The 14,217-nt window shown below is 36.7% G+C and overlaps 2 protein-coding genes across 2 annotated transcripts; one reads left to right on the top strand and one right to left on the bottom strand.

Annotated features, from left to right (window-relative positions):
* Window positions 1-10,504: 10,504 nt before the first annotated feature.
* LOC107803811 (transcription repressor OFP17-like) lies at window positions 10,505-11,195 on the top strand. The gene is made up of 2 exons (XM_075223759.1): window positions 10,505-11,061; window positions 11,144-11,195. Exons 1-2 carry the CDS (start codon window positions 10,505-10,507, stop codon window positions 11,193-11,195), a joined length of 609 nt encoding a protein of 202 aa, XP_075079860.1.
* Window positions 11,196-11,534: 339 nt separating this feature from the next.
* Window positions 11,535-13,836, bottom strand: LOC107803810 (protein GRAVITROPIC IN THE LIGHT 1-like). The gene is made up of 2 exons (XM_016627596.2): window positions 13,456-13,836; window positions 11,535-13,215 (listed from the first exon to the last, which is right to left on the bottom strand). Exon 2 carries the CDS (start codon window positions 13,127-13,129, stop codon window positions 11,813-11,815), a length of 1,317 nt encoding a protein of 438 aa, XP_016483082.1. The 5' UTR covers window positions 13,130-13,215; window positions 13,456-13,836; the 3' UTR covers window positions 11,535-11,812.
* Between the last annotated feature and the right edge of the window lie 381 nt (window positions 13,837-14,217).

The raw sequence follows: 14,217 nt of genomic DNA, 5'->3' as shown, positions 1-14,217 counted from the left end.
GGTAACGAAACATTACTCGGTTAACTAATAGGTGGATAAAATTAATAAAATCATCTCTCCCAAACCAAGATGTGGCAGTACACCATCATTTAAGTATATGCCTAAGAGTCATATCTTCTTAGTATGATACCAACGTGTAAAGTCATTTATGACTCATGAAGATAAGTTATTTTTTTAAAGGAAAGACTTGAAGTATTGAATTCATTTTGGACAAATGATTAGGAAGTCACTTGGTATGACTCTTGGATAGGTTTCAAAGACCTTTTGCCTTTAAGAAAAAACATGAAAATCCAAATTCCTTCCAAAAATTCAAAACCAACAAAACGTGAATGGCAGAATCATTTCCTCCAACAATTCAAAAATTTCTATTGAAATTTCGGAAAAAGCCACCAAATTTTGTTTCTAAATTTTAAGAGATTCAAGCATAATTTTGTCCATATTTTTGCGGAAGCAGATTCATTCAAACAATTCAAGAAACGGGTATGTTAAGGCCCTCCCTTCTTTTTTTTGGCATGATCCATACGATACGAACGAAATGTGTAAATGCACAAATTCCATAAGTGACTCTATTCAAAGAAGTATTAGAAATATCTATGTTCTTTAATTTCCATATGTCATAATATTTTATCATCTGTTCACGGGTCTTAGAAAAATACGAAAGTTGAAAAGATGTTACGTTATGATATTGCTCAAGGGGCAAAATGGTCTTATGACATTCCGAATGATTTTATTGACATACTTTTCATGCATTGCATTCATGTGCATTTACTCATGACCAGATGGCGTTATATACGCGTATATATGTAAATATATGTATATTGGATATGGGAAAAAGTTACGGCGTTATATACGCACCACCACCTGATCAGTTGGTATATGATGATGATATTGCCCACAGTGGCTAAAATATGATTCAAACGGCGTTATATACGCGTATATATGTATGTATTCAAACAGGCGTTATATACGCGTATATATGTATGTATATATATGTATATGGGATATGGGAAAGGTTATGGCGTTATATACGCACCACCACCTGATCAGCTGGTATACGATGATGATTTTGCCCACAGTGGCCGATATGATATGATGGGATGCCCTCAGAGGCTGATGATGCTATGAAACATGTACCTATGCATGACATGACATTCATATGCATATGCATGACGCTAAAAGTAATTTATGATTTACAAAGTTATTCAGACTTACAGGTTGAGTCATGTACTCTATATTTCTTCCATGTCTCTTATGGATTTATTTATGTGCCTTACATACTCGGTACATTATTTGTACTGACGTCCCTTTTGCTTGGGGACGCTGCGTTTCATGCCCGCAGGTCCCGATAGACAGGTCGAGAGTCCTCCATGTAGGCTATCAGCTCAACGGAAGATGTTGGTGCGCTCCATTTGCTTCGGAGCTGCTTGTTTGGCTGGTATGATTTAGACGAGTATTGTTTGGTATGGCGGGACTCTGTCCCGACCTTTATGACATTTATGTATTCTTATAGGCTTGTAGACATATATCATGTACGTGAAAGATTGTACGGCCTTGTCGGCTGATGTCTTGAGTCTATAAATAATCACGTTGGCCTATTAGGCCCATATGTCATGTGTATATGATAATGTAATAATAAAGATACGTTACATTGGTACTCGATTAAGTAAGGTACCGGGTACCTGTCATGGCCCATCGGTTTGGGTCGTGACAAAAGTGGTATCAGAGTAGTTATTTCCTAGGGAGTCTACAAGCCGTGCCTAGTAGAGTCTTGTTTATGGGTGTGTCGTGCACCACACTTATAAGCAGAAGGCTACAGGGCATTTAAGATTGTCACTCTTTCTTCTTACTCAAGATCGTGTGGTAGAGCTCAGTCATAGGAATTCAAATTCCTAAATCCTATTTGTAATGAGACGATACCTATATCCGGAAAGAAGGTTGGAAAGAGAGATTGTTTTGGAAGAGTTGAGTCAGAGGAACTCCATTTTTGCATCATGCTTAGGATGAATAAATATGAGGTATTCGGCAAATCATGTGTATACTAAGATGTGTAAGTTTCTTGATAAAGATTCCAAAGGAAAGAATGTCTATACACTCTTACGGTAAAAAGGAACAAGAGAATCGGAAGGTAGATACAAGTTTTAGCAAGTAAAAGAAGCAAGGTGAAGAAGGGTACGAGGTGCCCAGTTAATGAAGGTTAACAACGTTTATAATTGAAACAGAGGAACATAAGCTTTTTGAGTTATATTCAATAGTAACAAAGGTATATACAATTGGTCACACCCATTCCAAATATGTCATATGGGGGTTAATAGAAGTAGTATAAGAAGATATGATCGATGAATTGTTTGTGTCAGTTGACATTTCCGAAGGAAATTGCAAATATGCCAATAGATCTCTTTGTGAGACACCCAGATGGTACACTTTAAAATAGTACAGCCAGATATGAGTACTATAAAGACATACACTATAAGCCTTGAAGGGATACATATTACCTTAGTGTGGTTCGCGTCCCTAGTAAAGCAAGAACGTTAAGCAACTTGAAGAGCCACTGGATGGAGCAAAGGGAAGCAAAAAAGCAAAAAAAAAATTATCTTGTTCGAATTTTCAGAATAAAGTGATAGGCATAAATATTAGCGGGAAATATGAAAAGAGTTAATGAAGCATTATGAGTAAGATGTGGTACATGGATGACAACAGTAGATCAAAAGATGACAATATTACAAAATCTATAGTCAAGTGAAGGAAGAGACGAGGGGTGACAGGCCTTAGGACAACAAAAGAGTATAGGCCATAGAGCCATGTCCTCATTTCGAGAAATAAGTTCGCAACTCTAGCGCAATTACCAAGAGGAAAAGTTAGACCCCAGAGTAATAGAAATCAGTTTGGGCTGGTAAATAAGATAAACTAAAAATGAATTAGGGACTGAATGATTGGAAAGTACTCCGCATCATGGGAATTTCAGATTTCGTTCTGAATGTAATAGAATGGACCACAAAAGAAAATTCATGATGAATTCAGAGGATGGTCATTCAGGGAGATGCTTCCTTAGAGCAAGCAATGTGAGCAAAGATAAGCTTAAGGAACTGTATGTACCAGTTACATTAAGTGTCACCCTCGCGAGTAAGGGAATTTTTCATCCTTGGTACAGAAGGATTGTCGCAAGGCAAGTAAGGATCATTGATGTTTGAGAAACGAAGCCAAAGATGAAGAGGTAAAACATCTATAGGTAGATCCTCATGGCTTCAGCTCTTAGTACAACCCAAAAGGGGGGATATGGAGTGATGTGGCATTAAGTCAAGATAAAGGGGTTCTAGTGACTATGGAATGGTAAAGGAAGAATGCAATAAATGAAAGAGGAATGAGAGGGCACTTATCCAAATCTTACAGATACGCTACGATTCAAGAATATTGTGCAAGCACGATGTCAAGAAGAGGAAGTAAAGGTTCCTACCCGAGATGTTATTAATAAATAAGGAGTTAGTGCGAGACGTAAGTTAAGACAAAGGAAGTAACCCAAGAAAGATTACGAGGAACATTGACATGATAATAGGCTAACGAGTAGTTAGTAATTGGTTAGGAAGATCCCAGTTATGGCTAAACAGGAGGTTACAGACGAGTCATCAGATCGTGTAAGATAAACATAGTATAAACCAACAAAGAGAATTCAGCCTCAAAGAATATCATTATAATACGTGAGATATATTTAAACAAGAGTAGGGGTAGTTAAAGGTACCGTATGAATGTTATAGGAATAAAAGAGAGTGCCACTAGGGAGACAGTCAAAATATCAGTTCAGAAGCAACCCTACAAGCACAACGGCATAGAGGTAAGCAACTACGAATAATTATAGGCAAGGAAGGACATCAAAAGGTCCATAATAAGCTCACAACTTTACAGGAATCAAGGGTTCTCCCTAAGTACTGTAACGAAAGACTAGCTCAGGAAATAAGGAAGAAGGCTTCAACCTAAGCACAACGACCTAAAAAGGAAAGGGTCGTGTAACAACAGTCTCACAACAACATTGTAAGCACTCCAAAGGAAAGTGGCCCCTACCATGGACAATGAAAGGGAAGAAAAAAATTAATTAAAGGCAAAATTCGAAGGTCATATGAGTTGCACGAAAACTATAGCATGCATGAGAACTAAGATAAGCTAAGTATGCACGCAACAAGGGGCAGAAAGACCAGGAAAGGTAGCTTACATTGAAGAAATCTAAGAAGGAACAAAAGAAATTATTCAATCAATGATCCCGAGTTGGTGACGTTATGAACACACTTAAGAGTTTGGAGTTTAATACCTGCATCATATACAGCCGTAGAAGATTCTAGTATACGTTAAAAGAAAGAATTGAGCCCGGGGCATAGACAAAGGATTGAATTGTTAGAAGATTGTATCACGGATATTCCATAATGCCCATGAAAGGCTAAGGTAATAACTGATACCATGAGCCACCGATCGGAAGATAGCTTAAGCCTACGTAAAGGCTGATCAGAAGGAAGAGGAAACTAAAGGATTACATCACTTAAGTAAATCAGTAGTCTGATTATTGGACTTAGAAAAATTATAGAAGTTGTGATGGAAAACATGACAGAATCACTCTTAATATCATATGTTCCAGGGAAATAACACAACAACCATAATCTATAATGGCTCTACAAGGAAGCCAGTTAGAAGAAGTACCAGCCTCATAAGAAGTCAGTATGAAGCTCCCACCGGATTGTGTATGTACCAGAGGTGCGAGTATTATAATAGAGCTTCAAGTTATGGACGTGAATTATACCTATGTGGAAGGGAGGTCATGAAAGAGATAGAAGATACGATGCGAGATTTTAAGGTAAGTAAGGTAAAGGTGAACAGCGTACGAGATACTCAAAGGTAGAATGTGTGAATAGTCCATACTTCGGATAGAAGTCTAGAAGTCCTGGGATTCAATATCCAGGAATGATAGTGACATAATCAGTGGCATATCTCATAGCCTATGGTTTCTAGGTATCGAGGAGGCTAATTAAGACAGTAAAGAAGCGTTAGAGACGATGTAATGTCTCGCTTGATGTCCCAGAATGACATAAGGAAATCTATGATGCAAGCAAGTTGAAAGGTTGCAAGTTATATAAATAGAGTTGTGTAGGTAGCAAGCCATTATATGGTGAAGTGACAAGATTCTAGAAGACAAGAGTAAGGATAAGAAAGGGTGAGTGAGAAGGTAACGAAAATGGATAAGTCCTCAAGATTAAGCTCATGAAAACAAGAAGAGCAGGTGGTTTCGCTAAATTATACGAAGCTCACTATAGCCTTAATGAACTCAAAGGAGTCTAAGATTAATAGCATTTAGAAGGAATGAAATGCTGACCTGGTAATAAAATGAGGGTATAATTGTGACAGGTATAGGATGACGGTTGGGCCTTCGATTGAATAAAGATTTTAAAAAAAAAAAATAGAAGGAGAAATGATTTCGCTGGCGGCATGAAATTAAGATACCCCCATAAGGTGAATCACATTGAGATACTATGAAATACGATTATGAAAATCATTTCAAATATTCCTCAATGCAATGTAAGCCCTAGTGCAATACATTACGTAAGAAATTTCAAGTCTTCAAATGGTAGATTGTAGAAAAATATTGAGGTGAATCAATAATGGAGGGGTAAAAGTTGCAAAGTACGAGATGAGACTGGGCCATCAGCCTTAAGATGAACAGTAATGAAGAAGCGTTAAAGGATTTAGCTTTATGCATATAAGATAAACAACAAGAGTAACCTGGAGTTCGGTTGCAGACTTCAGTAACGATAAATCGAAGTAAGAATTATGGTATAGGATGACCTACTTAGATATAGTAAAGCTAATGATGCCCAGAGGGACATCTTGACATAATTTTGTATATGTTCATAAAGTGAAGCCTAGAGATTGGTTAAAAGCTGGAGGAAAGAGAAAAGAAGAGTCGCATAGCCGCACATACAAAGTTAGAGTCGTAAAAGTTGCATGATAGAAGGTAGCAACAATTACGAGATCAGAAGGATTCCAACTACAAGTCGTGGTGTGAGAAAGAGGCTTAAAAGGGGGGAATGCCCTAGCCTTTGAACTTATTCACAGAACAGTTGCCTAGATGGAAAAAGGACTACTAAACTATTAGCAAGAGCTATGGGATATGAGGACGATAAGCGCATCAGTCAACATTCGAGGACGAATGTTCCAAAGGGGGGAATGATGTTACACCCCATATTTTCGTACATGAAAGTATGCCATAAATAAATTAATGAGAGCTGGAAGTGAGGTTTCATGTCCCGCAGTACTACATTACGACGATGTTGCACCCTGTAGTGTTGTACGTTGAATTTGTCATAAGGTAACTGACATCAGTCCAATGAAAAGATTATTTGGAGATTATAAGGATTATGCTATTTCAATCAAGTAATAAGTAAATTCTTAAAGGTGAAAGGGGAAGCAAGTCGAAGAAACGAGTTTCGTTGAAAATGGGCAATTTGGAATAAAATACGGGTCGAGCGATAATACCCGATAATTATAAACTAATACCATGCAAGGTACCATATGACCATGGTAGTGTAATATATAAAGTATATATCAAATATTTTGAAAATAAATAGAATTTTAACTAATTTGTGATAATTCTTAAATTATGCGAATAATAGATTAATTATCGGGTAACGAAATATTACTCGGTTAACTAATAGGTGGATAAAATTAATAAAATCATCTCCCCCAAACCAAGACGTGGCAGTACACCATCATTTAAGCATATGACTAAGAGTCATATCTTCTTAGTATGATACCAACGTGTAAAGTCATTTATGACTCATGAAGATAAGTTATTTTTTTAAAGGAAAGACTTGAAGTATTGAATTGATTTTGGACAAATGATTAGGAAGTCACTTGGTCCGACTCTTGGATAGGTTTCAAAGACCTTTTGCCTTTAAGAAAAAATGTGAAAATCCAAATTCCTTCCAAAAATTCAAAACCAACAAAACGTGAATGGCAGAATCATTTCCTCCAACAATTCAAAATTTTCTATTGAAATTTCGGAAGAAGCCACCAAATTCCGTTTCAAAATTTTAAGAGATTCAAGCATAATTTCGTCCATATTTTTGCGGAAGCAGATTCGTTCAAACAATTCAAGAAGCAGGTATGTTAAGGCTCTCCCTTCTTTCTTTTGGCATGATCCATACGATACGAACGAAACGTGCAAATGCACAAATTCCATAAGTGACTCTATTCATAGAAGTATTAGAAATATCTATGTTCTTTAATTTTCATATGTCATAATATTTTATCATCTGTTCATGGGTCTCAGAAAAATACGAAAGTTGAAAAGATGTTACGTTATGATATTGCTCAAGAGGCAAAATGGTCTTATGACATTCCGAATGATTTTATTGACATACTTTTCATGCATTGCATTCATGTGCATTGACCCATGACCATATGGCGTTATATACGCGTATATATGTAAATATATGTATATGGGATATGGGAAAAGGTTACGACATTATATACGCACCACCACCTGATCAGTTGGTATATGATGATGATATTGCCCACAGTGGCTAAAATATGATTCAAACGGCATTATATATGCGTATATATGTATGTATTAAAACGGCATTATATACACGTATATATGTATGTATATATATGTATATGGGATATGGGAAAGATTATGGTGTTATATACGCACCACCACTTGATCAGCTAGTACACAATGATGATTTTGCCCACAGTGGCCGATATGATATGATGGGATGCCCTTAGAGGCTGATGATGTTATGAAACATGTACCTATGCACGACATGACTTTCATATGCATATGCATGACGCTAAAAGTAATTTATGATTTACAAAGTTATTCAGACTTACAGGCTGAGTCATGTACTCTATATTTCTTCCATGTCTCTTATGGATTTATTTATGTGCCTTACATACTCGGTACATTATTCGTACTGACGTCCCTTTTGCTTGGGGACGCTGCGTTTCATGCCCGCAGGTCCCGATAGACAGGTCGAGAGTCCTCCATGTAGGCTATCAGCTCAACGGAAGATGTTGGTGCGCTCCATTTGCTTCGGAGCTGCTTGTTTGGTTGGTATTATTTAGACGAGTATTGTTTGGTATGGCGGGACTCTGTCCCGACCTTTATGACATTTATGTATTCTTAGAGGCTTGTAGACATATATCATGTACGTGAAAGATTGTACGGCCTTGTCGGCCGATGTCTTGAGTCTATAAATAATCATGTTGGCCTATTAGGCCCGTATGTCATGTGTATATGATAATGTAATAAGAAAGAGACGTTACGTTGGTACTCGGTTGAGTAAGATACCGGGTACCTGTCGCAGCCCATCGGTTTGGGTCGTGACAATATATATATATATATATATATATATATATATATATATATATATATATATATATATATATATATATATATAACCTTAAGTCTGAAGAAACGATTCAAGTAGAATTGGTTTTATATGAAAGACATAAAGTTTTGGACCTGCAATTCAAACACTTGAAATATAAAGTCAATGGTGTGTGCAATCACCTTTATCTATCTTATATGTCTAGCATAACATAAAAACTTTTGATGTAAATCTAAAGTCCATTTATATGGCTGATATGACTTAACTTATATGACAATCCTGAAGGATTTAAATTGCTTAAACCATATAAAATTTTTGTTCATGAAGTACTACATCCTAAGTGTAATTTGTGAACATATGTATCTTGTTATAACTATAAGCATGATAATGTGATAGCGAGAATATCTCTATTGAAAAGGCTATTCTACGACATTATATGAAGATATTACATATCTATCAAGAATGATGATTTCAAGGTGCATCATATTCATTCAAGTTAATATGGCTGATTGTTTATCAAATCTCTACCAACGATCTTTTGAAGATGGTGCACAAGATTAGAATGCAAAGACTCAAATATCTGAATTGATGTTCTCATCAGGGAGAGTTAATATGTGTTTTACTCTTTTTCCCTTACAATGTTTTGTCCCATTGAGTTTTCCTTGCAAGGTTTTTAACGAGACAACCAAAAGGCGTATTGTTAGATATGTGTACTCTTTATCGTTCACTGGAATTCTTTTCCCACTGGGTTTTATTTTAGTTAAGGTTTAACGAGGCACATTATCTGTTGAATAGACATTCAAATGGGGTGTTATAAATAGAGTTTTATTTAAGGTGAATGTCTATATTTTAGAGGGATTGTAGGAATTTTACTTGATGGCTAAATCACTCTTTTCCTGTAAATAAAGGGGTCTTATTCCATTGTAATTCATCCCAAATCAATAAGAATTCTCTCTCTATTTTTATCTGCAATACTCTTCTTCTGTTACTGTTTATAACATATATAAGGATGTTGTTACTATAAGGGGTGACTGTATACTTCAAGCGGTGACTAGACATTAATTAGCGGCTCAAAAATTAGACAGTTCACGCCGTTTATCTATGTAAGCCTGTTTACATATCCAACCTATGATGGAAATAAACAGCCAGTTCAGCTATTATGGTAATTCTCAGTGGCCCAACCTATAAGATCCCACAGAGAGTAACTACTGGAAAATGTTAGACCCACGATGAAATGAATTTTAAAAAGAGTTCATGAAGAAGATCGTGAGAGACGAGTAACTTCAGCCTTGCCAATGGTCAAGTCTCTGTTTTCTGCTGGTAGTGATTCGTCGTTTACTAAGTGAACAAGGATCATTTGTTTTAGCCCTTGGTGGCCACTTGTGCATTTTTTTTTTTAGTATAAGCATTTGAACAGAAAAAAACTTATCTGCATCTAACATTTTTCCTGAATGGTATGTGCGCCAAATAATTGAATGCAAGACATATCTTGTATATAAGCTTTTGTCACTTTACTATGGTCAAAAGAATATTTTTCCCTTATGTGGGGAGAGGGGGTGCAGAGGGTGGGGAAGGGATGAAAGGGTTGAAATCATCAGTTGGAGAGTTCCAGGAACTATTTTCCCTTGTCATAGGGATATCACTTCTAGAAATAAAAGGAAAATGTGTCTCTAAGGAATATATTTTTCAAAATATTTAATCCAACAAAACATAAACACACCCTTAAGCGTGTTGTGCAAAAGACTTTTACTGTTATCCACAACTCTAAAGCCGCAATTTCGCTTATACCCAATTAAATATTCAATTAGATGTAACAACCACCCTCTCTCACCAAACAAACTCAACTTTGACAATTATGGAAATCTTACTTCATGGGAGACCATCAATAACAATTTTTGGCTGGGTAAACAACTAAATGTATCAGGTGTGAGTTGAAGACATTTCTTTCATGCATACCACTTTTACTTCAAACATGAAACGTGTAGACCACAACTCATCATTAGAAAAAGGGGTACCCCTTCTACCATCCTTCCTTCACACCTCATCCCCAACAACACCAAACTTTCAACAAACACATATTTGTCTCAGAACAGCAATAGACAAATCATTGCTTCATCCATACTCTTTCCTCAACCATGAAAGTGAAAGCATTAGGTCCCTTCAAATGCAAGCTTGTCAATCCAATCAAGAAAATACTTAGGCTTTTCAAGTTCAGACTCAGAAAGCCCCTCTTTATAAGTAGACTTAAGTTTCGTCGTTCAGTACACGAAACTGATAAAAGCACACGTAGGAACCGATCTTCACAGATTCTGTCAGTTTTTCGTTCTCTAAGAAGAAGAGGGAGAGAGGAGGACCAAGTCATGGAGCTCAAGAGTTTCTCAGAAGTAGAACATCACAAAGCACCCTTTCCCTCACCCCTCACCCCAGCTTACGTTAGATTGAGTACAGCCACTAAAAAAGAAGCATCAGTTCAGGATGATGTAGAAGATGCATGCAGAAGCTTTGAGAATTATCTGGTGGAAATGATTGTGGAAGAAGGAAAAATGAGGGACTTGGCGGATGTGGAAGAATTGTTATACTGTTGGAAAAATCTCAAAAGCCCCGTCTTCATTGACCTGGTGTGCAGATTCTACGGAGAGCTATGCAGGGATTTGTTTTCGAATAGCTATGAGGATGACATTAACATTCTCAAGTGACTTATAATGAAATTGCTTTATCTTATCGTTTGAGCACAACCTATGTCTTTACAGCCCTTTCTATGTATGTATTTGCAGATCTGTAACAGCAATAGCAAAAAGCAGCAAGCCCAACAACCAGGGGATTTAAAAAGTTCATCACATACATTATTTCAATCACATTCATGACCACCACTACACCTTTTCCTCAAAACAGCCCCCACAGCTAATTACTAACAACAACAAACTCAGTGTAATCTCATAAGTGGGGTCTAGGGAGACAAACCCGTTGAATAGACATTCACCAATCTAGTTGTTAGTTATGAAGAGAAACTAAGTATGATGAAACTCTCGATTATTGGACAGTTGTGCTAACTGTTGTCCTGTCGCTTAGAGTACTAGACAAACACATCGATATTGAAAATAAAGATTAAAGTTATCTCAAATTTCTTAAATTAAGACCACAAGCTGCAATGATGAGAGGTGCAGATTAAAATGTAAAATGATCAAGCAAACTAATTAAATGCGGAGTATTATATTTACACTTCAAACTTCAAAGGCAAGGAACTGCTTATAACAGTATGGGGATATAGGAAGGCAATACCTCAAAGATACAAGCTGAAGGATCTATCTGTGAGTACATGCCCATCTTTCTGCAAGCTGCAACTGCTAAGAACAATCCCCAGTAAAACTGACAAAACATCAAAAGATTTTTCCTAGAGTTCAGGTCAGCGACGTAACAGTACTTTCTCCTAATGCATACCACTATCACTCATCCATATTCGAGAGATAAACTCGAGACCTAATAACTGTGTTCCCAATTAGGAACCCAGGCATGACCATAAGTTCAACTCTACATTTCTCATGCCCAAGATTGAGCACAACATCTTTGTTAAACTCCTCCACACTCTCCATATACATATTGGAGAAATGACTTCCTCTCTTCACTCCAAATATTTCACCTCTAGGTTCAACTGAAGCTGCAGCAGCCTGCAGAATCCAGACACATCTTGCCATTTTCACAAATGCTCGATAGAATGGTGTTTGGGGATGCATCCCGTTGCTTACTAATGTCCTATGGTCGACACTACCAAAGAAAGATTTTTCCATCATAGGATGAAGTATGGACAGATACTTTTCTCTGCAGAATTGGGCAAAAGCGGATTGTGTATCTATAATCAGGGCATCAATTGGATCATCGAGCTTCATAATTCTGTCGACATTGCAAGATTGAGGCAAGAATTCATTGAACATCCTCCTAGCAATATAAGCTTCAAAAGCATATTTCTTGTGCGACCTCTTCGAATACACAACGGACCTTTCAATTGCCTCGGCTGCTTTGTCTAGATCCCAGTCTGAGACTTTCATCAAGGCAATTAATGGCTTGGAAAAATCATGGACAGCCTTTGACACAGCTTCAACAGTGGCCTCAAAGGAAGCGAAACTCAGCATTCTCGAACTCTCCTTTACACTCTTGTTCAAAATTTCAGCCATCTTCCTGTTCCTCAACTCCAAATCATGAAGCTCTTGTCGAAAATTAACAACCTTGGACTCCTTAATCTTAAGTTGGGATTTCAACTTGTCCAGAAGTCTCTCTTTAACTTGAATTTCTGCAAGCAAGAGAGCTGAAGTGGCTGAGAACGAGTTCAAATCCTTCAACTGCCGCTCTTTGTACGATAGCTTAATCTTGCACAGCGACTCAAGCTGAGAGACAATAACTCCATCAGCAGCTCTTATATTATCAGGATCATAAGGAATGTGAGCTTTTTGGAGCTGAACATAAGCTACTTTCAATGCTGAAACAGTGTCAAACAATTTCAAGATTTGGTCAATCCGACCAGATCTTTTAGCATCACTCTGAGGATCAACTTTAATAGCATCACATCCAGCTTCCTCACTACTGCTTTCTTCAACCACTTTGGGAAAGTTGTTGTCATTATTCAGGTACAGTTCATGTTGATTATTGTCAAGGTTTTCAGAAGTGAAGACCCCAATGGACCTAAATTTACAAACTTTGGCAAATTTGGAGACGATTTCAGAAATGTTTGAAGATGGTTTAGCTGCAGATTTCATTCCCTCGCCCATTTTCAGATTTTGATTAAAAGATCTAATCCAATGGCACTGTTAGAATATGATTGTACCAAAGTGGCAAACAAGAACCAAGATTCCCGCTGAAATAAATATGCTTATTATTAGAATAGACACCGGGAATTAAGGGTTCAAAGTTTCATTAAATTAAAACAAATCAAGATTCTATTTTTGTGAAACAGGAATTTAGAACAACACTTAAAACCTTAAAATAATCAACAGGAACTGTATGCCTTTGCAGTTAAGGTCACAACAAGCAATCAAAAACAAAAAAGAAAAAGAAGTAAAGATTTTTGGAGATTTCTAATAGCAAAAACACTTACCCCACAGGAAAGAAATGCTAAATAGGTGCAACAAAGTAAAGGACTAGACACTGATGGCTACTTTACGACGTCGTTACATACAACAGTTTTTAACTAGGGGTTCAGTTGGACATGGACAAGATATTCAGCTTAGACAAAAAACAAATCCAGCTTTTAACACTCCATACCATGAGTAAGGGAGATGGATATGGGTTTTTGGTAGAAGAAAAAGGAAGCCGAGAAAATGGTGGGATGATGATTTCTAGGGACAAAGGAATCTTCAAGTCTGTACTCTGTAGTGTGTACTCGCAGAGGGCTAGCACTGAGTTGTAGAGTTTGAATTCTTTAATTCGTTGCTGGCTTTATTACAAGTCCCTCAATTTTGAGAAAATTATATTGTTCCTCAAAATTTCGACTTCTGTCTAGTTTTGGCTTAATTCGAGGAAACAAATATGGTTCTTATAGGTTGGGCCGTGCCGAATTACCGTACCAAAATCAAAAAATTTTGTATTTGGTATTCGATATTTTGGTATTCGGTATGATATTTGATTTAAGTTTTAAAAAATATTGGTATTAGGTATGGTATTTGGTATTTTAAAATGAAATACTGATATTGTACCGAAGTATATATTATATTACACAATACATATTATTAGTTATAACATAAATATAAAAATCTAAAATTTTACTTTTTTCTTTATTCTCTAAGTTCATCAATTAACTCTAAGCAAGTAACAAGACATTTCTAATGATCAAATTTATTCTTTTATGTACAGTTTCCTC

This window comes from Nicotiana tabacum, chromosome 10, assembly GCF_000715075.1.
Source record: "Nicotiana tabacum cultivar K326 chromosome 10, ASM71507v2, whole genome shotgun sequence".
Lineage (NCBI taxonomy): Eukaryota > Viridiplantae > Streptophyta > Magnoliopsida > Solanales > Solanaceae > Nicotiana > Nicotiana tabacum.
Note: the sequence above shows the minus strand (reverse complement) of the source record. Positions and strands in the feature narration are given on the sequence as shown.